The sequence below is a fragment of the Cannabis sativa genome, chromosome 9 (assembly GCF_029168945.1).
Source record: "Cannabis sativa cultivar Pink pepper isolate KNU-18-1 chromosome 9, ASM2916894v1, whole genome shotgun sequence".
Lineage (NCBI taxonomy): Eukaryota > Viridiplantae > Streptophyta > Magnoliopsida > Rosales > Cannabaceae > Cannabis > Cannabis sativa.
The window spans coordinates 3,161,266-3,184,288 of NC_083609.1; the positions used below are offsets into that span (position 1 = coordinate 3,161,266).

Consider the following 23,023-nt stretch of genomic DNA (forward strand, 5'->3'; position numbering starts at 1 on the left):
GTTTTTCTATGGTGAAATTGGTTCTTTTATGAGGAAACTGATTTTGATTATATAAGTTTTTTATGATATTCTTTCTTATTTATATGATTTATCTTATATTTTTATTTTTTTAAAAAAATATCATATTTAGTGTAATTAAATTTAATTTTTATTTTTAGGTAAGTTGAAAAATGTCTCTTTTATTCATCAATTAATCAAATTTAACTCTAATTATATATTTATTTGAAACATACCTCTTTTTATATATATTGTACCCAAAATATCCTTACATAAGAGAATCACATGGAGAGTATCTTAAAGTGATAGGGGCAAAATTGGTACAATTTTAAAAAAAGAGGTAAAAATGATAGATTTTAAAAAAGAAGGTAAAAATAAAAGAGGACAATATAAAAAGAATATAGAGTGTAATTTCCTCTATATATTTTTTTCGAGATTGTAGCAAGTAGCCCAATAAACAGCATTAGTTTAAAATTGGGCCTTCATAAAGAGCCCAACAATCCTATCCAAAAGCCCAATGAAGCAAAGTATGATCCAATAGTTGTCTGTTAATGTTATTTGAAGAAAAACAGACCTAAAAACCAAACACCATTTCCAAAAGCCCTTTCAGTTTCAGAGAGATACACTTTCATTTCAAAGCTCCAACGAATCCTAACCATGGCGACTGAGATAGCAGCGGCCACCGAGGCCAACATTTTAGCAGAGCCCGAGGCTGCAGCGGCTATTGTGGCCGAGAACAAGACGCAAGGCGAGCCACACAAGTTGGATAAGAAATGGACCTTTTGGTTCGATAACCAATCTAAGCCTAAGCAAGGCGCCGCCTGGGGCACTTCTCTTCGCTCTGTCTACACTTTTGACACCGTTGAAGAATTTTGGTGGTACTTATCAATAGCTTAACCCTTTTTTTTAATTTCCCTTTCTTGATCTTTCTTGATTGTTAATATAGGGTTTTGCATCTGATTTTGTTTGTTAGATTCGTGAATATTGTTGGGTTTTATCTTTTTTGTGTTTTGTTTTTGAATTTCTCATTGTTTGGATGCTCAGAAGTTGAAAACTTTGCATTCGTTTATCTGTAGATTGTTAAAATTAGATCGTTAGGAAAACCCAGGTTTTGAGTTTTAGCCTTTTGGGATCTCTCTAGTTTGATGAGTTTGGAATTGTGGTCATAATTGCTTTCTTTAGACATGGTTATGTTCAATTCAACTTAAAAATGAAAGGTCCTTTTTCATAAGGAAAGTGCTTTTTAACTGTAAAAGTTGAATCTCCTTTAATGTCGAATTGTCAATGGACTGTGCAGTTTGTATGACCAGGTATTCAAGCCTAGCAAGTTGACATCACATGCAGATTTTCATTTGTTCAAAGCTGGGGTTGAACCCAAGTGGGAAGATCCTGAATGTGCTAATGGAGGAAAGTGGACTGTTATCAGCAGTAGAAAATCTACCCTTGACACTATGTGGTTAGAAACTGTAATCATCTTAACCACTCCTTATCTTTTATTTGTGTAGATATTGTACTTGTGCATCTCTTTTTTGTTATGAAAAGGTTACTTGGTGCAAGTTTGTAACTTAGGGTTGTTTGATTTGATTGATTGATTGGGCAGTTGATGGCTTTGATTGGAGAGCAATTTGATGAGGCTGATGAGATTTGTGGTGTGGTCGCAAGCGTGCGCCAGAGGCAGGACAAACTTGCGCTCTGGACAAAGACAGCTGCCAATGAGGCTGTTCAGGTCTGTTCTTTCAACCCTTGAAAGTGTGTGTTGTAGGTGGATTTTCTCTGCTGTACTGCTGTGTGATTAGATTCGATATACTAGTTAATTACACTCACGGTTTGTTTGTGTTAAGGTCTTTGTTGATAACTCCACGATTGAGATGTGGTTAAATCATTTTATAATTTCAGTTTTGTTTTGATAAGTTTGTAACTATCTGTGATTTGAATATTGAAATGAGTTTATATATCTTCATGTTGGTATGATACGCGATCTAAAACAGCCTAAGTGCAATAAAAGCATATAATTACGATGATTTCTAGATTAAAACATTCGATACATGCTCTGCCCAATGCTTGATCTTTCACCAAGTAAATTTGCATGCATCATTAGTAAGATTTATAAAAGAAATGGGAACTTCACACCATCCTTACAAACTTGCATTTTAATTTACTTGTTAAATATGTTATTTCTTCAAATTTGTTTGCAGAATTCTTCGCTTGTATGGAAACCGATCATTTTTTCTTCATTGTCGAAGTCAATGAACTTTTTTCATGTCTTTGTATCTATTTGCTATTGCTCAAATTCAGTTTATGGTTGCTTAATATTGTTTATTCTTTGTTGTTTTATAGATGAGCATTGGAAAGAAGTGGAAGGAGATACTAGACACAACTGACAAAATCACTTACAGCTTCCATGTAAAGTTTAATATATTGGTAATTTCTGATTTCAGGCTGCACTTTTCTTTCTCTATTCCTCACCCCTTCTTGTTTTTGCAGGATGATTCGAAAAGAGAGAGATCTGCGAAGGGTCGTTACACTATACCATGAACATTACTCGACATTTTGAGGCTTGATCCTTTACTTAGTTACTTGCAATTTTACAAAATACTAGCAGCGGCAACTCATTGCAGATTTTGATGTTTCTGTCTATTGAGGAAAACCAATTAGATCAAATATTTTTTGTGGTGTTTTTTGATTGTAATATGACAACCGCTCTTTATTTTTTTGTATTGCAAATTTTTTATCAAAAAAAATGATTACTTAAATTTGTTTCTTATCTCTGGTGGTTCAAACACAAAATGCAGCTCATACTTGAAAACTAAAAAGAGAGATTGCAAACTTAATAGAAGATGTGTTGGGAATTTGTGGAGCCCTTATAGTTTTACAAGCTTATCTTCCAATGCTTGATTGTGACCTCTTTGAAATTTGAATGTGTGTTGTGATTATCTCCCTAGCAGAAATCATGGGTATTACTCATAGCAAATGATCTTATTTTGGTGTGTTGTGAAAACATTCATAAATCTAGAGGGCTTTGGGAGTGACTATAGCAATTTTGCTTTTGGTAGGGTATTAATAAATAGTCAATCCAATATATTCAAAATCTTACATTGTGGGGCTTAAATGTTGATTGACATGTAAAAGTAACTGATCAAATCTATTTAAGTAACCGATCAAATCTATTTAATTCACATTTACTTTTGTAAATTTTAAAAAAAAATTATATATGTAACTAATATTTTATTGTAAAAAGGTAATTTAAAAATCTAACACATATAATGTAAATATATTTTAAAATTTAATAGATTAAATGTATATTCTATTTTTATATATAATTTATTTTTTTTACATACAATTTTAATAAAATTAAACATTTTTTTTACATATAATTTTTTTTCTTTATTTGTTTTTTATTTTGTTTATTGAAATTTGTTGTTCGAGACATAAAATAACAATAATTTGTATTTTTTTGTCAATTATGTGAAAAAAAATATTTTTTAATAAATATTAAATATAAAATAATTTAAAAACAAATTAAATAATAATTTAATATTTAAAAAATTTACTGAAAAGTAACTAATTTAAAATAATCGATCCAATCTGTACTTTTGTTACGAATTTTATGTTTGTTACGGAAGTGTACGCAATCAAGTAGTATCTCACGCAAGTGAGGTCGAACCACAGGAAATTGGATTAAGTACTACTAAACTATACTTATGATTCTATTTGGTAAAATAATAAGTTTGCAATTTGAAAGTAAATTACTCAGAAAATTAAAGAGAAAATAAACGAAGATTAATCGAGATGAGAGATTAGGGAGGTGAATCCTGTTGATAAGCTGCCAATGTTAATACCTAATTGCTATCCTTATCTCAATGTGAATGACAGATTATAAATTAACCTAACTCTTTTCAGATCTTTTAGGTTCTAAATAATATGTTCTCTAATTAACTTCTTAATTAAATCAACACAAAATCAGCATTAAGCAATAATCTTTTCGTCACTGAGGCTATGTAAATACTTTCGTTTCACATCAAAACCTAGACTATCCAAGCTTGTAAAAGGTGATCAAACTTGCACATGTAAAAAGTGATCAAGCTTGCACATGGAATTAAACACAAATATAGATAGTATTCACACATAAGATGAAGGAATGGCAATTATTTATTAACTAGGCATAATCTTAAACAACATTCATCATCCTCCCTTATTGGGAAATTTAGTTCAACATAACTCTAAAAACATCCATGATTAATTCAGAAACAAAAAAAAAAAACAAACATAAAGAAGAAATTAAGGGTAAAAGAAAGAAACTAGAAGGTGATATCGCTCCGGGTCTTCTAGATAGCTTCCTCTCCACTTGCATCCACTATTTAGGTCTATTTCTGCTTGCTTTGACCTTCAGTGTCGTGTTCCTTATATAGGGATGAGAAGTGTGTCTCCAATTGAGAGAAAAATCAAAATTAGGTCAAAATCACGACGTCCGTACCAAGTCGCGACTAACACTTAAGCTGGTCGCGACTACAGGCAAACCTCAAAAATCAGAGGTTCTGCCAAATCTCGAAGTCGCGACCAGAGTTGTGACCAGGAAAAAGGGTCGCGACCTGGCTCTCTGGAGGTCGCGACTACTGACGCGTCTGGAGCCGAATTTTCCAATTTGTTTCCAGTTTATCCCAGTTTTCCGCCATTTGACTGAATTTGAACTTTAACACCCCGGGAACCTGAAATAATGAAAATCAAGCGTAAAACTGCTCCAAAAGACACCAATAGACGAGATAATGCTAACTTTAAAGACCCAAAACATAAGCTAATTATAACCTAACAACTTTCACAGATTGGATTAAATTTTAACTATTGTGCGGATTGGATTGGATCCAAAATATGAAATTCATACTTAGTGCGGATCAGATACCCTATGAACAAAGTAGTGCGAATTGAATTGGATGAAACAAGTAAACAAGCTAAAATTATCTATCTTCTTTAGCAACTGGCATGAAGAGGGGAATAAATATAAAATCTATTTTTGGGCTTCAAGGGCAAGAGAGGAACATTTGTTATTTGGGTTACCTCTATTTTGGTCAAGGAAAAAGGTAGATTTTGATTTCATCATGGACAACTTGATCTCAAAATTACAGGGTTGGAAAATTAAGACTCTTTCTAAGATTAGGTGGGCAACCCTCACAAAATATGTTAATCTATATGTTCTTGCTTATGCTATGCAATCCACTCAATTCTCGAAGAGTTTAAGCTTCTAGAATTGATGGTATAGCAAGAGACTTTTAGTAGGGGCCAGGAAGGGTAACAAAAGGATGCGTCTCAAAGCTTGGGACAAATTGTGTTTATCCAAATGTCTCGGGAGCTTAGGATTTTAGAAGTCTGAGAAGATGAACAAAGTTTTGTTTTTGGTAAAGTGGGGGTGGCATCTTATGACATATTGAAACTCACTTTATTGTAATGTGCTCAAAGCTAAATATTTAAAACAAGGAATTTTTTTCTAAATTGTAGCTATTGGAATTCAAATTCTTAGTTTTGGAAAAATATGGTCAAATCGAAGAAAATCTTTAGGAAAGGGGCCTACAAATCCATTGGCACGGGAAATACTATTAATATTTAGAAAGATCTGTGGGTACCCTAAGGCTATGTTTGGTGGGAGAGAGGGAGAGTAGGATGGATGGAGAGGTTAGAGACAGGGCTGGCCCTGGGCATAGGCGAGCTAGGCCTGTGCCTAGGGCCCACCTAGTCCAGGGGTCCAAAAAAAAAAATTTCCCCTTTTAAAATTACACAATTTTTTTTGTTGATTTTGAAGAATTCTATTTTTTTTTTTTCTAAATAAAGGCTCAAAAATAATTTTTTCTCTATAGCACACTAAATTTTAGGGCCGGCCCTGGTTAGAGAGGATGGGGAGTAAAAGGAATGGAGAGGATTGTTAATCTCCTTTGTCTTGTTTGGTATTAAGTGTGAGGTGGGAAGGATGGAGAAAAAATTAATTAGTAAAATTATTATAAATTGTCCTTTTAAAAATAAAATTTTATCATTTTTTAAGGGTAGTTATTGTATTTTGTAAAATGTATTTTATCTTTTTCTACAATCCTTTCAAATTTGGAGAGATTAAATTTTGAATGTTTGGAGGGAGAATGTCTCCCTCTATCTCTCCTTTCCCTCTTGCCAAACAAGTAATCTAGACTCTCCTTCCATCACTCTCCCTCCACCCCTCTCTATCCACTCATCTCCCCCTCCTACCAAACATAGTGTAAATGTCTTAGACTGAGAGGAATGGCTTATAAGAGATATCACATTGTGGCTGATCTTATCGATCCAAGTGATGATTGGGACTTCATAAACTTGAGGAGATTTATGATAGAAAAACAATCTCGAATATTAAATTGGGTAGACCTCTATGTGAAGGGGTGGACAAATGTGTTTTGATTGAGAAAAATCATGGGAGCTTCAGTACCAAATATGCTTATTTAGCATTGGAGAGAGTTGGAATGTAGATTGAAGATATATTATGCCCAATTTGTGATCAAGTTGAGGAGAGCATGAAGTACATTTTCTTGTAATTTTGCTTCTCATCTTTGGAGAGCATTTTCATGGGGACCTATATATACCTGCTAGTGACAGTGGGGGATCAAGTTCTTTTGGAGACTCCATTTGTGAGGGGTGGATTCAAAAGAGCTTCTTCTCATTGTGGTTTATACAATATGGCGGATTAGGTATATGAAAATACATTTAATGATATTTCTCTTTACATTAACAATGTGATGAATTCATTTTTCACAGAATTACTCAAGGATTGGACCAAAATCAAGTTAAACTCCGTGATGATTTTGACTGCAGCTAAAAATCATTATTCAAACATTGTTTGGGCAGCTACCAAGAAACTTCACAGACCCTTTCGGGATTGTGATGCGACAGCTTGTAAGTTTGCCTTGTTGAATGCCATCTCTAATGGCAACTCTTTTGGTATTGTGGATAGTGATTATGAAGTAGTGATAAATGTTATCAAGGATACCATCCTTAGAAGAGAAATATGTAATTATTTCATTGCTTCTTTGAATAAAAAGGAAAAAAAAAGACCACCATCAAGTAAGATCATTTGTTATGTTAGTTGTAAATATTCACATTCTTACAATTTTTCCCAATGAACAATAAAAATTGTGGCTCAGTTGCCAAAATTAAGCAGTGAACTCACTGTAAAAAAGGAAAGATATTTTCATAAGCTCTGTATTTTGAGTCGATCTTGTACTAATTATCTTGAATTATCATTAAGTAATTTGGTCTGAGAGAAAATATTACAATCTAAAGAAACTGAAGAATGAGAAAGAGAATATAAGAGAGTGAGAAAGAGAGATTGGTTTCTGACTTCAAAATCAGATTATCACATTATCTACAACATGAACTTTCTCAGCATGGCACCAAAGCCAACCAAAGAATTCAAGCTCATCATGCAAGAAACCCTAGCCTCTCTCCATTTTTCTTGGCCAAACGAATAAGCCCTTGTCTTTGTTTTGCATCAGCACCTATAGCTTTGCAAAACTCAGTAATTACCTGAGAATTATAAGAATAAACAACTAATATAAAAACCAAATCTTTGGGACAAATTACAAATTACATACAAAAAAAAGGTCAAAACTTTATAACAGATATGTCAATTGCTAACTAAAAATTCTCATATTTTCTCATACCTGTGAGTGTAAAGCAATAGCTTTACCCCTAAGTTGATTGAACCTTTTCTTGCCAATAACATCACGTGCCACAACAACAATTGGGGCAAAGAGACCTTTTCCTTCATTGATGTTCTTCATCATTGGTTGAGACCTGATTGGCTTCCTCCCAACTCGAACATAGGTTGGTACTGATTTAACCAACATAGTGTAATCTTCACCAGCCATTGAAGTACCCCAACTTCCATGAAAAGAAGAGCTCAAACCACCTTTAAACCCAGTAGCAGAAATTGAAGTTGCCATAAGAAAAAGAAAAAGAAAAAGAAACCCACTCCAAAGATTAGATTTTTAAGCGAATCCCAGATAGAAATTTCGGTTCTTTTGCTCCCTAAGAAATTTGTGATAATTTTTTTGATATGGGTTTTATTCAATTATGCAAAAAAGAAAGGATATTTTGTTTTTGGGTGTGGTAGATTTGAGAACCTTGGGTTTATAAACCACTGATGTCCACACAAACTAGTGGCTTGGGTTTTAGTCACAGTATTTTCAACAAAACGTATATTATTTGTTAAGCCTAATTACTTATGGTGCCAAAAATTTGGGAGTAGAAAGATGAGATCTGAATGTGAATTTTTAGTGGATGTTATTTCCTTACATGGGGTCCATTCATAACCCTTTTTTTAACCGTTGATCATGGTGAGAAATGATCTTGGCCTTTCATTTTAGACACACCAGTATTGAATATTTTCTGGTGTAGAAAACAAATATGTGGCAAAATTTGAATAAAACTGAAATGAACGGTGCCAAATAAGGTTAGTACTTTTCATGGTATTGACCTGGAATGTTCACAACCAAACACTTGTTTTAAAAATTGAACCTTTTGATTTACTATCAAAGCTGCCACGTGAACAATTTTTGTGCTCGAAAGGGAACATTTTCAGTTTTAGGCATAAATCAAAGTTCTAAGAAATAGTTTATAGCCAATATGTTTTTTTTATGTGAAACACAATTTAATTATACCAATTTTCTGTAGAATGTACTAGATTTTTTTTTCAATGATTTATTTTATATAGACATACAATAGCTCTAAAAGTACGTATAAATTAGTGCTATAGAAACAAATTATTTAAATAAATAAGGAAAATGAAATATTATTATTTATTCTCTATTTATGATGTAATTTTTTTAAGCCAAAGTATAAAACTAAATAATAGAAGTTCCTTTCATAGAAACTTCTCTAAAATTAAGCGTATGCCATTATAGACGAAGAACACGCGGTATTCTTTAGTAAAAGGCGAAAGAATAGTTCGCACTGTGCTCACCGCATGCATGGCTGCATTGTAATAACTGGGTTAGATTTTTGTTCTTATAGCCTCATCTTGCTTAACTTGTGTGTTCAGCGTTTGATGTGGGGTTTTTGTTAACAAACATGATAAACTATACTAGAGTAACCTAAATAGCTATTTGCTTTCTATTAGCTTTTTACAAGTAATTTTTTAGTTGTATGCAATTAGTTTGGTGATATTTTTGATTCATCTTTTCTGTAAACTAAAATAAAACTGACTAATATGAACTTGGTATTCGGAACATGTATTTTTTTTGGCAATTTTCTAATAATAAATTAATAAGTTACTAACTAATTTAGACAATTGTATTTACTCTACCCTTTGTGCTTTTGCTAATTTGAAAGATACTTTGTTACTCATTGTGGTCCCAGTCCAGAGAGAAGACTGGCGCCATCCTTCCCAGGATTGGCTGAAGTTGAACTGTGATGTAAGAGTTGGGTTGGGTAATTCCTGTATTGCTGCGGTTGTTAGAAACCATTTGGGTGAGGTGGTCTGGATTCATTCAGCTAGACCGGACTACGCAGATGCTCTTTGTAGTGAGGCGGTATAGCTGTTTGCTTAGCCCTGGAAACTGCAAAGCTCAACGGTCACAAGTTTATCATCGTGGAGAGTGACTCTAGAGTCGTGATCAACTCTCTCAACCGCGTTTCATCTTGTTGGGAGATTGAGAACTACTCAAATCGTTGTTTGGAGCTCTCTGGATTTTTTGATGGTTGCTTGTTTTCGTGTATTCCCAAAATTTGTAATTTTGTTGCTCATAATGTGGCTAAGTGGGCCTTCACCCACAATCAGTTTGGTTGCTTACCTATTTCTCACATTCCGAAAGACTTATTATGTAGGGCTATTTTCAAAAATATGGGAAAAATTATTAAGGTTATGATAAATATGGCATAAAAAGTAAATGCCACTAAATATGGCATTATCTAACCAATCAAACTAAAAATATGGGTTTTTTTCTAAAAAAAACCATATAAGACATTAAAAAGAAATCTCAATTTAAAATTCATAAAAAATAAAAACTTAATTAAATTACCATAAAAAATATTAAAATTCTCTTCATATTTATTTTTTTAAAAAAATAAAACAAATAATACTATAGTGATTGCCGAAGTTGTCACTTGTGCTGGAAAAGTCATCGGAATTTACTGCCGACACCGGAAAGTTGCCGGAGTAGCCGTCGGTCCCGGAAAAGTCGCCGAGTTGCCGTGTGAAAAAGTTATCGGGAATTAGCATTGTCGTCGGAAAAATCACCAAGAAACTAGTTTCGATGTTAAAAGCAGGTTTCTTAGTGATTTTTCCGGTAATTTTACTGGTGACAATGCCAAGTCCGACGACTATTCCCGAGTTTGATGTCGGTGTAGAAAAAGTTGCCTGAGTAGTTCCCGGTGTTGGAAAAATCGCCGCAGTTATTGCCGCGTAAAAAAAGTCGTCGAAATTGGCATTGTCGCCAAAGAAATCATTAGAAAAATCACCAAGAAAGTGGTTTTTTCATCTAGAAACTGGTTTCTTCACCAAGAAAGTGGTTTCTTCATCAAGGAACTAATTTTGTTACACAACAATAATAAAGATTATGAAAACAAAACAAAAATGATATACATCGAAAATAATTGAAACCGATTTCATCAATCAACCAAATAGAGAAATAGAGAAAAAATACAAAAAAAATTACCAAGAACGGTTTCTTCATCAAGAAACCGAAAAAAACCGATTTCTTGGTGATTAGTCCGATAATTTTTCCTGTGACAATGCCAATTTTGACGAATTTCTCGAGTTCTTGTCGATCTTGAAAAAGTCACGGAGTAGATGTCGGTGTATTAGTCGTCGAGTTGCTACCAATGCTTTAGAAAATTCGTCATAATTGCCATTGTCGTCGAGAAAATTAGGAAAAATTACCAAAAAGCGGTTTCTTCATCAAGAAACCAGAAACCAGCTTTCTTGGTAATTTTTCCGCGACTTATGCCAATTCGATGACTTTTCGAAGTTCTGTCGGCTGCCGGAAAATTCGCCGGAGTGGCTAGCGTCGAAAAGTCGTCGAATTGGCATTGTCAACGGAAAAATCACCAAGAAACCGGTTTCTTAGACTTCAAGAAATCGGTTTCTTGGTGATTTTTCAGTGATTTTTCCGACAACAATGCCAACTCCGACGAATTTTACAAGCGAACTCCGACGAATTTTCCCAAGACCGACCGCTACTCCGGTGACTTTTCCAAGCAATGAAAACTCCGGTGACTTTTCCGGCATCAATGACAAATAAAAATTCCTAAACAAATAAAAACATAAAATATGGGATTTAGAAACCTAATTACATATATATGGCATATCAAATACCATAAAAAAACCTAAAAATAAAAAAATACCATATAAATTGGCCAAACTTAAATGTGCCATATTTATCATAAGAACTTTTAAAATCCCATACTAAGTGTAATTTCCTCTATTATGTAATGACCACGAAATCTAGTTTTCTTTTATTATTAATAGACATTCTCAAAAAAAAAAAAAAAAAAAAAAAAACTAATATTGTTTTCTCTCTTTATGAAATTCATACAGAATAGTTCGTTGTTATTTTACCTCTTTAAAATAATAATAATAATAATACTTACCGTATTATTCTTCAAGTAAATTAAACTAGATTTTATAATATTATATTATCATTCTTTTTAGCAAATTAAAAATTAAGGAAACAAAAGCTGAGTGTAAAAACCAAAACATAGATTAAGTTCATGGGAAAAAGAGAAAGTATAATTTATAAACTAAATTATAGAAGCTTCTCAGAAGAGAAACCTCTCCAAAAATAGGCGTATGCCATTAATTGAGGAGAACACACGGTATTCTTTAGTAAAAGGCGAAAGAATAGTTCGCTTTGTGTTCACCGCATGGCTGCGTGGTTTGAACTGTCCGAAGACTTGTGTTCTTATAGTTGTTGACATACTTGGTTTCCGTTACCCGTTTCCCATGTGGGACATTATTTTCACATAGCTTAACTACAAAACATTGCTATTACAATATGAATCAAACTATTTAAGAATTTCTGTGTTTTGAGTGAAGTGCACACTAGGCACACCTCCCACTCATGCTTCTGAATGTTTACTATAATTTTAGATTCAAAGATGATTATTATTTATTATGTGATATTTTCTTTTTAAATTAAAGTAGGTAAATACAAGCTTAAATTATCAGAGAATAAACTGAATACTTCTTCAATGGAGCATGTGATGTGTTAAAGGGTTAACATGTCAAAAATAGTTATTACTGGGGTAGAGGAATATTTCTCTTGTTTGTTGGACTTATGTTCCTGTAGTGTTTTCTTTTTAGGAAACCAAAAATAGAAAGGAAAAGATTGAATTTTGCTCAGATGTTTAACTATCAGAGAATAAACAACTGAAATTCTCTTTATGCCCCTCTTTCTCTTCTTGTCCTTTTCATTAAGCAAATTGTCCACACACCCTTCAAAATAGGTCCTTTTAATATAGTCTTTGTTTATTTTTGTAGCACGATCAACGACTTTTAATACCAGATGATTTGAGAAAACAACTTACAATCCTAGAATAAGTTAAAAAAAATTATAAACTACATTATAGAGGCTTCTAATAAGAAACCTCTCCAAAAATAGGCGTATGCCACTAATAGCGGCGAACACACGGTATTCTTTAGTAAAAGGCGAAAGAATAGTTCGCTTTGTGTTCACCGCGTGGCTGCGTGGTTTTAACTATCAAAAGATTTGTGGTCTTATAGTTGTTGAGTTACTAGGTTTATATTATCTGTTTCCCATGTGGGATATTTTGCATCGCGTCTCTAGTACCTCATATACCACCACTCACTGCTAGTTCAGTTTACAAACAAATTAATAGCATGGTTTAAGAACATCAATTACAATATGTATCAAAAGCTATTATTAGAATTTCTGCTTCATCTCTTTTTCTACTATAAATCTCATATTCATTCTTTTTTTTTTGCTTTTCTTTAAGAAATAAATAAGCTTCATTCATGAACTGGAAAAGCTTACAAAAGATGAGGCATATCTACTAGACAGTTGCAGAAAGTTAGTTTTCATATTAAAAAAAAAAACATTCCTCCAATCAAGTGGCACGTGAATCTGTTGATGACTAATTAAGCTTAATAGCCACCATTGAAGAACCAAGTGACAGAGGCATATGATGTCTGGTTTGTGAATGAGAAATAGAGCCCATCAATATGGTCAAAACTTTTGTTTGTGCAGCCCCAAATAGCCAAAGAAACCATAAAATAAAAAATGCATAAATTCATCATATATCAACACCAGCTGCCTTAGAAATGAAGTTAGGTAGTTTATGATAGAGTTAGAAAGGGGTGAGTTTTCATATAATTTTAACCTTCTTGCCAGTCCAAAACTGCATGAGGTAGAGATACACTTGGGCTTGGGAGAATGAGATCAAACCTCCTTTCATATAAGTTGGGTATAAATGTATCATTTATTTATAGCATTTCATTAGGGAGATTAGCAGAAAGTAGATTTTGTAGTTGTAATTTACATGTGGATTGTTTACTCATTCCCTAAAAGATTTTTTTTGTTATTCATATCTTTCTTAAATAATATTGTTGGTCGGTTATTCAATTTTCTTGAGGCATATGAATTAACATTTCGTGCACTTAAAGTAGATAACGATTTAAGTTAGATGTATGATTTTTTATCTTTTTTCGATGATATATAAAAGTCAAATTATTTTCAATGAATGTTCATTATTTAAAAAAAAAAATCTCCCTCAATAAAATATCAAACTTTTGGTAAAATATATACATAGGAAGAATTTTGAAAAATATTTTTTTATGTCTTATTTATAATTTTACGACATTAAATTTTTAGTTACAAAAATATACTTTGTTAACCAAAAAGGTAAAAAAAAAAAGAGAAATTAACCCAACGATAAACAACTATAATATAATTACAAATAAATTATAAAATAATAATTTTTTTAATTATTTTATAAATAAAAAAGTTCAAGTAAAAATTGAAAAAATTTCCATATTGACTTATCAGTGTAATTTTTTTTAAATCTTTCTAAAAATACAAAAAAAAAATAATTAATTAAAATAATAACTAAAATTTGATTATTTTGTAATAAAAAAAAGTCTTCCTTTCAGAAGAATATAATTTAGGGGAGTGATATTTGCACCCCTTAAACTTATAAATACACCCCATTATTAAAAAAAATATAAACTTAAATAATTTTTTAAAATTGATCTTAATATTTTTTTTAAAATTTTTTCTTCACATTATTTTATGTTAATTTCAATACTTATTTTGATTTCATTTTTATAATTTTTTCTAAGTCATGTGTATTTTTTTTTTATTTTTTTCTTAAAAAATTTCACATAATTTTTTATTTTAATTTTTTTGTCATAATATTTAAAATATACTTTATTTTTGTTGGATAGGTATATTTTTTAAGAATATGAATTGAAAGAAAAAAATTAAAAGAAATTAGTACAATTAAAAATATAAATTTTATATAAAATAAAAAAATATCAAAATGGAGTGCTTTTAAAACTTTTTGGGGTGTAAATAAAATTTTTCTATAATTTATTGCTTTAATATTAAAATCTTAACAAAGTGCCGAGAAGTGGTTTGTTAACATCGAGAGATTGAAAATGGAAGTTAGAGGCCAATTCCTTAAAAAGTAGAGAATTTTCAGAAATCTAAACAGAAAATGGCATCACTAGCGACCCACCTCTCAGCATTCCTCTTCCTCATACCCACCGGTCTCCGTCGTCTCCTTTGCTCATCATCACTCTACCTCAAAACCCCATCAATATACAAATCCAAAACATGGTTTTTCTCAGAACCCAGATGGAAAAATCTCGACTTTTACATCCTCATCATAGCTCTACCCTTATCCTCCTTCTCCGAAACTTTCATCTTCTTGACTTTTTCATCAGGACACCCAACTTACAGATTCGCATTTCTCCAGCAATCTATGGTGGTTTTCCTCTTCTGGGTACTCCTCCTTTTGATCATACTCAGAGAAAACGTTGACCCTTTATACATCAATGAAGCTTTCGTTTTTATCTTCGCTGGTTTGACTTTTTTAGCTGAATATTTTGTTATGGGAAAAGGATTAACGGGTCTTAGTAGCACGGCTTATGATTTATTAGGAGCATTGACCCTTGTTTGTGCCGGTTGTTCATTCTATTTATCAGTTAAACCCTCTGCTTTTTTTGCTGAGTTTTTGCTATCTACTGGGTTGGTTTTCAAAGGGACTTGGATTTTGCAATCTGGGTTGTCTTTGTATACTGATACATTTGGGTTCAAAGGGTGTCAGAAAGTAATGGTCTTGCCTGGTAAGGAGAATGCTGATATGGGTTGTGATCTTGAAGAGGATGGTTTCAGGGCTGTGGCTTTGATGAGATTATTGTTCACTGGTCATGCTATTTTGGTCTTGCTTTTGAGTTTTGGATTGTTTGGTTTGTTGTCAAAGAATCAGAATTTGAGGTTTGGTGATGGAGGTGGTCCTTTGCTTTCACAGGTTGATTCAGAGAATATGCTGATGCGAACTAGTGCTGAGCTTGAGATTGAGTGAAATGTATGTCTTTTTATTGTACATAAGTTTAAAGATGAAATAACATTTGTTTGATTCATTTTTTTGCACACAATTCATTTTCATTTTGTCAGTTAATTTGTTGTTCATTGTTTTATCTGAGATTTCTTTAGTTGGAACGGATAACCTATGTTGTGAGACTCAATAATAGATGAATGAAATTTACTACTGAATTCTGATTAAATTGTGAAATGAGTTTTTGATACTTGTGTTTGCAGATTTCAAGTTATCTTAATAAAATAAAATTAAAAAATGTTTGGCTTTGGCAGAGTGTCAAAGTAAGATAAAACAAGATGAGCGTCTTTGTACTTTGAAATTAGAAGAACATTATTAAGGTGTTGTTTCAATAGATGGAATGATGCATTTGCAAAATCTTTGTTGCCATGCAATCTTGAAAGTACATATGTAGATGCTCTTCTTAGGATCCTAGTTTCAAGTTCAATCTAGAATTTACATTTAGTAATGCAAAATATAAACTATTCTAATTTGGTATATCCCTTTGAAGAAGAAAAGCTTGGCATTTTCAATTTCAACCATTGTCGTCGAAAGCGTCCAAATCCATGAATTTTAATTCGGAAACGGATTCTCTTGATCTTCTTGCTGAGAGCTCCACATTTTCGTTTGATGATATTAGATTTAGTCAATTTGATCAGCCTTGTCATGAACCTACGTTCTGTTTTCACCAAAAATTAAAAAACAAGAGTATTATAGTTCAACCATTAACAAATTAAATCCTCTGAAAACTTTTCTTATGTGATATGCCAATAATTAAATATTTGGTCAACTCCTTACTGCATTACATAGTATTGTGACAATCGTACCTTTAACCTTGTTAGTTTTGGTTTCTATTTCTCCTGAGCTCGGGGTGTGCAGGACCTGCAAGTTTAGTATCTTAACATTAGCACTACCATCTTCTTGTAGTGTCATTGCCTTGCTCATGTCTAACAGTAATTCAATTAATGTAATAAGGTTGATTTGTTTAGTACCTGAACCAGTCTTTCCAATCGATTTCTCATTCTTCTTTGAATAAAACCTCTGGTGCTCTGTTTGTGAAATGTTGTCAGCTAAAGGTTTGATGTGAGTGAGTGTACTTTGGTGCTTAAAAGCTCCAATAAATGACATGACATGTTACCTTTACATGATATTTTACATAGGCATAGAAGTTCAATAAGCTCCAAACAGTTTTGTCTAGTCGTTTACTCTCCACGTGACGGGGAAATATATCTGTGCATCATCGGAGAAACATGGTTTTTAGGCTTAAGGAATGTTAAACCAATATGGTACATGCAAACCAGACTAGGGAAGCTTTATTTCTATTATAGATTATGGCCAAATGTTCTAATATTCTCTGGTGTTTAGCCAAATGAGGCATTATAATTTGATGAATATGAGGATATATACCAAAAGAAACAAATCCTCCATTGGTGCTCAAATCATTAAAAGTTTCTCCTCTTAACTCTGGAGGAGGAATTGGTGACCAGTTACAAGGAGGTGCCTTTGCCCATTTTTCGGAACTACCTACATCCATGAGTTCCTGTCTCCAGAAAGAGAAAACAACTAATTTCATCGCTCGAAATATAGGAATGGCAAGGAAGAAGATGTCTAATATTTTACTTTCGTTGTTATAACCACAAACCTGAAAGAATGCTGTTGCAATAATCACATCGGAATCTTCTTTGAACCGCATTGGGAATATTGCTATGATTTTCTGTGGCTGTAAAAGACATCAAAAATATGTACTTAACTGGTGTATCATACATCAGTAGTCTGTGAATGTTCTGTTGCTGATATCAAATTCCATATGTATTGGCTTTTTATATTGAAAACAGTTTTGAGATTAATGCAGGAGAAGGGTAGAAGATTGTATCAGACATGTATAAGAAAGTTGTATAAACTCAAGCTATGAAAAGATTACAAGTGTTCTATGACATGTGAAAATGTTTATGGTACTAACTTTTGGGCTTCTGAAGCTCTAAAAGCATTTTTGCGTGGTAAAGAGTGAGTTTCGACATTAGTAACTTTCTCAAGAAGAGCTTCCTGAGAAGCTGAAGCCTGGCCAAACTGGGGACGAAAAGTTCATCGTGGACGTTTTACTAAAATTATTATGATGCTTCGGAAGGGAATAGAGAAATTTGAACTTACCTGTTTAATGACAAAGAAAGGTTCTCTTGGGTGATATATTAGTTTTATGGGTTTGTACATTCCTTGATATGAATCCTGGGAGTTGACATTCTGCAACATCTCCTTCAACTGAGAACTTATTATTACTGCTTGCACCGCCGAAATCTTTTCAATTATCTTTTCAGAATCTGGAACAGTAAGAACATGCATCAAGACACAGTTATACAACATGTCTTTCATGATTTTCAACTCTTAGAAGTACATTGATTAACCATTATTAACTCACATGTTTCTCTTCCCAAACATTTCAAATGCAAATCTTTCCTTGAAAACATACAAAAGATAAGAACTTTTTGCTTTTCTAATATGTTTGTTCATACTTGATACAGGTGACTAAAACTATAGAAGGATTATCAAACCTTTTTTATTTGGAATTTTGGAAAAGTCAAGTCTTAAAGTAAGTTGGTATCCTTGTTTTGCAGGTTCAAAAATCTCCACAACATCAGAACAGATTCCCTCTACCATCTGTGTGGTATAATGTGAAAGCCCAAATGATTGTAACACTCCCTGGGACAGTAGCGGCGTCGATATTGACAAGTAAGTAAGCTGTGGATCTGATACTGAACACTGCTTATAAACAAAGTAAACAAATCCCATTAAGAAATTAAAAAAGTCTGTTGTAGTTGCTACACAAGAAACATAATATGAATGCTTTAATACTTAGAATTATATATATTATACAGTTCATATAGTGCTCTGATCTGATTGGTAGTACCTGAACATGGTATTCCACTGACCCAAATTCATACAAGTGATGATCTATCTCGATGGGCTTTTGAGCACTGTAATCAAATAGACAGCATTAACAATACAATTTTCTTAGATTCTGCGACTAAAGTAAATTTCTCTATCATTAACCATTGTTGTTCCTTTTTATCTGGGATTTAATACATGAAGTTCTTTTCAAGTTTGTTTCCTTCTTTTTTTTTTATTATAAACTAATAAATAATACTTGAAGTTACCCTTAATAATTACAATCATATTACACTATTTTCCATTCCAGTAGACTCAGAAAAATTATTCAGTACTTAGAGACTATTTTTCCTTTTTTTCATTATCCCAAGTTTGAAATATGGCTTCTGAAATTAGATGTGACAACACATTTTATTTTTTAGTGAAAGATGATGGAATTTCCACTATTTCAATTGGTCCCATTCTATACAAGTTTCACTCTGACCATAAATTTCTTCTGAGGACATTGCTCATCCATCTGGAAAGCATATTTTCCTGTCTGCCTAAGTGCTTCTATGTATTCTTCAATAACATCTAGATTTTTTCAATATTCATTCATTTGACTTTACTTCTTAACCTCATGCTACAAAATATCATTGTATAAGACTCCATTTTTGCCCCTATGTATGTTCATGTCTCTGTGTGTATTAACTTTTCTTGACATCTTATTTCTTTGACCCCATTTGCTAAAAGAGAAATCCTAATGTTTCCAATCATACATTGCTACATAATAAAGTAAGATTTAGTAGTGATATATAATCAATTACGTGTCGTTATGTGATTGGACAAAAACTTACCGGTATAGTTTAAGCAGGATTTCCTTTAGAGCTGGAGACCCTCTCTCAAAGCATGCCATGTCTGAGAAGTGAGAATGAGAAAAATGAGTATTGAAGCTTTATCTCTTTGTATTTTTTCATTACATGAATTTATAAGTGAAATGTGTTATGATATTATACCATTTTACAAAGCAAGCATGCATAGTAGTATTGTAGTGTGTTTGTTTGGTATGAATTTTTGAGTAAAATTTAAGTTCCCAAAAAGTTGAAATCAAGTTTAGCAACCTTTGAAGCAAGTTCTCACTCTCTCCACTCCACTATTACACCTAATTTTGTAAAACTATCACTACACTACTCAATTTCATCTCACTTTCCTTTAAGCCACCAAATTGACATGTACAACTCTCAAGTGCTTTTGCCTTTGGTGAGTAGAGTCCTAGACAAATTATTTGAAATTATAAAAAAATGATGATATTATTGTAAGCTCAATGATCCTAATAGTGAGTGTGACTTGCTAACAAGATCTATTTATTTATATATATATATATTTATAATTATCTATATGTGTGCCCTACAACACCCACATACATCACCACATGCTTTTGTGATTTTAGCTAAGGGGTAATAAGGACATCTACAAAGCAACCGATTTTCCTCTTAACATTTTGTCATAAGAGTTTGATGGCTTACCATAACACATTCTATTATTATATGTCATAAGAGGTCGTGTGGTTTTAAATTTGAGTAATGATTGTGACTAAATATATTTTTCGTTGAGTGCATTAATTACTACTTAGTAAAAGTCACATTTAATTGTATTGCTATTAGGTATGAGTAGTACTTGTAATCTCTATCAGAAAAAATTTACAAATAATTATAAATATTCTATAATAATTATTAAATTATATCATATGAGATATGATACTCATTAATAACGATATGACACCTTGAGGAATACTAACATTTCTTTAAATTTAATTCTAAATAAACTGTGTAACAAAAAAATGTACCTAGAGCAACATATTGTAAAAACTAACCATTTCTCATAGTAATATCTAGTAATATTTTTGTAAAACTCAATATAATTATTATTCACCTTAATACCAAATCATCCATTTTCCCAATTTTCCATCACTTTTCTCTCTCATATTTTATTACTCAACCAAACATAAATACATAAGACAATCTCATAATTCTTAAAATTAATGGCAATCATATGTAGTAACAAAACTTGTGCAATAATTAAGATTCATTATATATTCGGTAGGTTGAGATTCTACTTTTTCTCATTCTTTTAAATTGTTAAACATGCATCTAAGGAGCTTTGCTTATTTAATTATTGCTTTAAAATTATGCAATTGTAGAAAGAACATTCGGTGGTGCCCACCACCCTTAAGACGTGTCGTCTTACGATTTCTAGCGATACTCCCTAAAAACTATTATATTAAACTATATGAAACTCGATACTAAATTAAACCAATAGCAATATTGACACATAGGAGGGTGTTTGGCACCACTGGTACCTTTTAGCATTTCTTATTGTAGAAATGATTAAAATATAAACTATTTTCGTACGTGTTGACTAACACCATCCAAAGAAGAAAATAAAAAGAATTAGTCAATTTTATTTAATTATTTATTTATATTTAAATACTTCATTAACTTGTTTATATATACAATGAAGCCATGTTCATGTGTTTCTGTACAATATCAATATGTTGAATAAATGAACCAAAATTTGTTGCTAATAAGCCAATGAAAGCATTTCTTAGCCTCAAACATGTGAGATCTATCCTTTTCAACAACTTGTTAAAAGTGATATATTTGTCATTGAATGTAACATCATTGTTCTCATTATTATTTGGTAATATATATATTTTTTTAAAAAAAAAAAAAAATCATTTGGTGCTAATATCTTTTTTACTTCTTCCTCTTTAGATAATTTTGAAGACTACTTACTAATTATAGGAAACTCATGCTTCATCTTTATTGATTAAGTTATTAGTAGTTATGCCTCTATAATTCTTATCCCATTAAAAACAGACTCTTAGAACAGTCTAATCTCCTAAAAAATCAAGCATAAACCTTCGAAATAGGTTATTGTGAGATTTGAATTATTGGTCGAAGTAAATAAGAATGTCAGCAAATATATCTATACTATTATACCACACAATAATACATGATTTTTTTGTATTTTTTTTTTTATTTAAGCGTTTATATAGGTTATTGTGAGATTTGAATTATTAGTCGAAGTAAATAAGAATGTCAGCAAAAATATCTATACTACTATACCACACAATAACACTGATTTTTTTGTATTTTTTTTTTATTTAAGCGTTTATATATTACAACTATGTTTTGCCTGGAACTTAACCCAGGACCTCCAACACACACACCTACCTATGGCCAATTGAGCTAGCCTCAAGTGGTTGATTTTTTGTAATATTATAATGACTTGCAACCAACCCCAAAAATGAAACCGTTGTAGTCAAATCTTTTATGTTTAGATTTCATATCATTTAAATGCTTTCATTTCATAGCTCATTGGTGACATGCATGTAGTAGTGTTGTAATTCTATATTTGGTTTTTTTTTTCCCCTATCTTTTGTTGGATAAATTATAAAATTATGACTTTTTTTTTATTACAAAAATTAAAATATATTTTTTTTCCTTAGTGGATCGTGGTGTTGTGACTTTTTCTTTTATCATATACATAAATCATCACTTACAAAAGAAAATAAAAATGAATTTGATAAATATTACCACAATTCAATGGTTACATATAGAGGTTTTTATAAACTAATTAATCCAATCTAATTCGTATCATCCAATCTAATTTAATTTATAAAGTGTAAATATTTATACTTTACAGATTAGATTAGATTCAAAAAATTTAAAATCTATACTTATACCAATTGAATGTTATATTAACAAGTAAAAGTAGAAGTTTGATGTGTGTTAATTTGCAAGTGAAAGAACACTAATAAATATTAATCAATAATTTGCAAGACTAATCAGTAAATTGATTTTGGATTTCTAAAGTTTCAAAAATATTTTTGCTGCTGATTAAGTAATTGATAAATTTCAACTTTTAGCTCTAAATTATCAGTTTTATTAGTTTTCTTAGCCAAACAAGGCCTAAGTTAAGTAGTTTAATGTTTAACTAATTAAAACCAAGATAATCCTTCAAACAAGCTGTCTAATATTATTGGTGTTCAAATAGAATTTTTAATACCAAATATAATACACAGATATCTATATATATAATTATCTGAAAATTATCTTTATTTAACAATTTACTTCTTATCCATTTAATATTAAGAAAACGAGAATAACTAACCTAACTCCTCTAGAATCTCCAATTCAGCTCATTTGTTTCCGGATAATTTTTCTTTTTTAATAACTAATCCTTTATCCATTATTTTATATATATATATATATATATAAAAATAAAGTAAAATAATAGCCAATTAAAATATTTTTACAGTCATCATAAGTATAATTTAGTAATTTTATACTTCTTTTCATAAAAAAGAGGTTCCGAATTCAAATCTCTCGCAATATTAATTCATGAAAGTAAAATTTAATTGCTTGTGATTGTACATTCAAATTTTTGTTAAATTACTTTAATTGAAGTAAATTATTTAGTTGAACACAAAACTCAAATAAAAAATGGTGAAAAGTTAGTTTAAAGTTATTAATATATAAATTCATATTATTAAATGTTGAAAGTATGTAAGATTAATCATTAATCTTATTAGAAAATT

General features: G+C 31.5%; 4 protein-coding genes and 3 non-coding genes across 8 annotated transcripts; 2 read left to right on the plus strand and 5 right to left on the minus strand.

Moving 5' to 3' along the window:
* Window positions 1–518: 518 nt before the first annotated feature.
* Window positions 519–2,761, plus strand: LOC133030850 (eukaryotic translation initiation factor). 2 transcript variants are annotated; one of them, XM_061103782.1, is made up of 5 exons: window positions 519–875; window positions 1,295–1,463; window positions 1,598–1,723; window positions 2,335–2,400; window positions 2,482–2,761. In XM_061103782.1, exons 1-5 carry the CDS (start codon window positions 655–657, stop codon window positions 2,530–2,532), a joined length of 633 nt encoding a protein of 210 aa, XP_060959765.1. In that variant the 5' UTR covers window positions 519–654; the 3' UTR covers window positions 2,533–2,761. The 2 variants fall into 2 exon arrangements, with proteins under 2 accessions (XP_060959765.1, XP_060959764.1); XM_061103781.1 differs by having other exon boundaries at window positions 2,335–2,761.
* A 4,461-nt stretch (window positions 2,762–7,222) lies between these two features.
* LOC133030851 (protein PROTON GRADIENT REGULATION 5, chloroplastic) lies at window positions 7,223–8,283 on the minus strand. Its single transcript, XM_061103783.1, has 2 exons — window positions 7,668–8,283; window positions 7,223–7,530 (listed from the first exon to the last, which is right to left on the minus strand). The coding sequence occupies exons 1-2, from the start codon at window positions 7,947–7,949 to the stop codon at window positions 7,426–7,428; spliced, it is 387 nt and encodes a 128-aa protein (XP_060959766.1). The 5' UTR covers window positions 7,950–8,283; the 3' UTR covers window positions 7,223–7,425.
* A 577-nt stretch (window positions 8,284–8,860) lies between these two features.
* LOC133031606 (U5 spliceosomal RNA) lies at window positions 8,861–8,977 on the minus strand. The gene has a single exon (XR_009684710.1). It is a non-coding gene; the product is annotated as a U5 spliceosomal RNA (small nuclear RNA).
* A 2,780-nt stretch (window positions 8,978–11,757) lies between these two features.
* LOC133031601 (U5 spliceosomal RNA) lies at window positions 11,758–11,874 on the minus strand. The gene has a single exon (XR_009684704.1). It is a non-coding gene; the product is annotated as a U5 spliceosomal RNA (small nuclear RNA).
* Window positions 11,875–12,573: 699 nt separating this feature from the next.
* Window positions 12,574–12,689, minus strand: LOC133031592 (U5 spliceosomal RNA). The gene has a single exon (XR_009684694.1). It is a non-coding gene; the product is annotated as a U5 spliceosomal RNA (small nuclear RNA).
* Window positions 12,690–14,599: 1,910 nt separating this feature from the next.
* On the minus strand, window positions 14,600–19,555 carry LOC133030853 (actin-related protein 2/3 complex subunit 2B). The gene is given in 11 exon segments (XM_061103785.1): window positions 14,600–16,159; window positions 16,161–16,240; window positions 16,389–16,443; window positions 16,554–16,610; window positions 16,700–16,791; window positions 16,969–17,101; window positions 17,204–17,281; window positions 17,710–17,876; window positions 18,108–18,315; window positions 18,464–18,530; window positions 19,278–19,555. Coding segments are annotated over 11 exon segments (1,059 nt in total). The 5' UTR covers window positions 19,337–19,555; the 3' UTR covers window positions 14,600–16,096.
* On the plus strand, window positions 14,680–18,439 carry LOC133030852 (uncharacterized). The gene is made up of 2 exons (XM_061103784.1): window positions 14,680–15,552; window positions 18,171–18,439. The coding sequence occupies exon 1, from the start codon at window positions 14,680–14,682 to the stop codon at window positions 15,547–15,549; it is 870 nt and encodes a 289-aa protein (XP_060959767.1). The 3' UTR covers window positions 15,550–15,552; window positions 18,171–18,439.
* Window positions 19,556–23,023: the final 3,468 nt, after the last annotated feature.

What these genes read in the sequence shown, in the direction of transcription:
- LOC133030851 (XM_061103783.1), bottom strand. Translation starts at nt 7,949, where the DNA reads ATGGCAACTTCAATTTCTGCTACTGGGTTTAAAGGTGGTTTGAGCTCT. An exon ending in CTATTGCTTTACACTCACAG is followed by an intron (nt 7,531 to 7,667) that starts GTATGAGAAAAT and finishes TATAATTCTCAG; the next exon opens with GTAATTACTGAGTTTTGCAA.
- LOC133030852 (XM_061103784.1), top strand. Translation starts at nt 14,680, where the DNA reads ATGGCATCACTAGCGACCCACCTCTCAGCATTCCTCTTCCTCATACCC.
- LOC133030850 (XM_061103781.1), top strand. Translation starts at nt 655, where the DNA reads ATGGCGACTGAGATAGCAGCGGCCACCGAGGCCAACATTTTAGCAGAG. An exon ending in ACCGTTGAAGAATTTTGGTG is followed by an intron (nt 876 to 1,294) that starts GTACTTATCAAT and finishes TGGACTGTGCAG; the next exon opens with TTTGTATGACCAGGTATTCA. An exon ending in ACACTATGTGGTTAGAAACT is followed by an intron (nt 1,464 to 1,597) that starts GTAATCATCTTA and finishes TTGATTGGGCAG; the next exon opens with TTGATGGCTTTGATTGGAGA.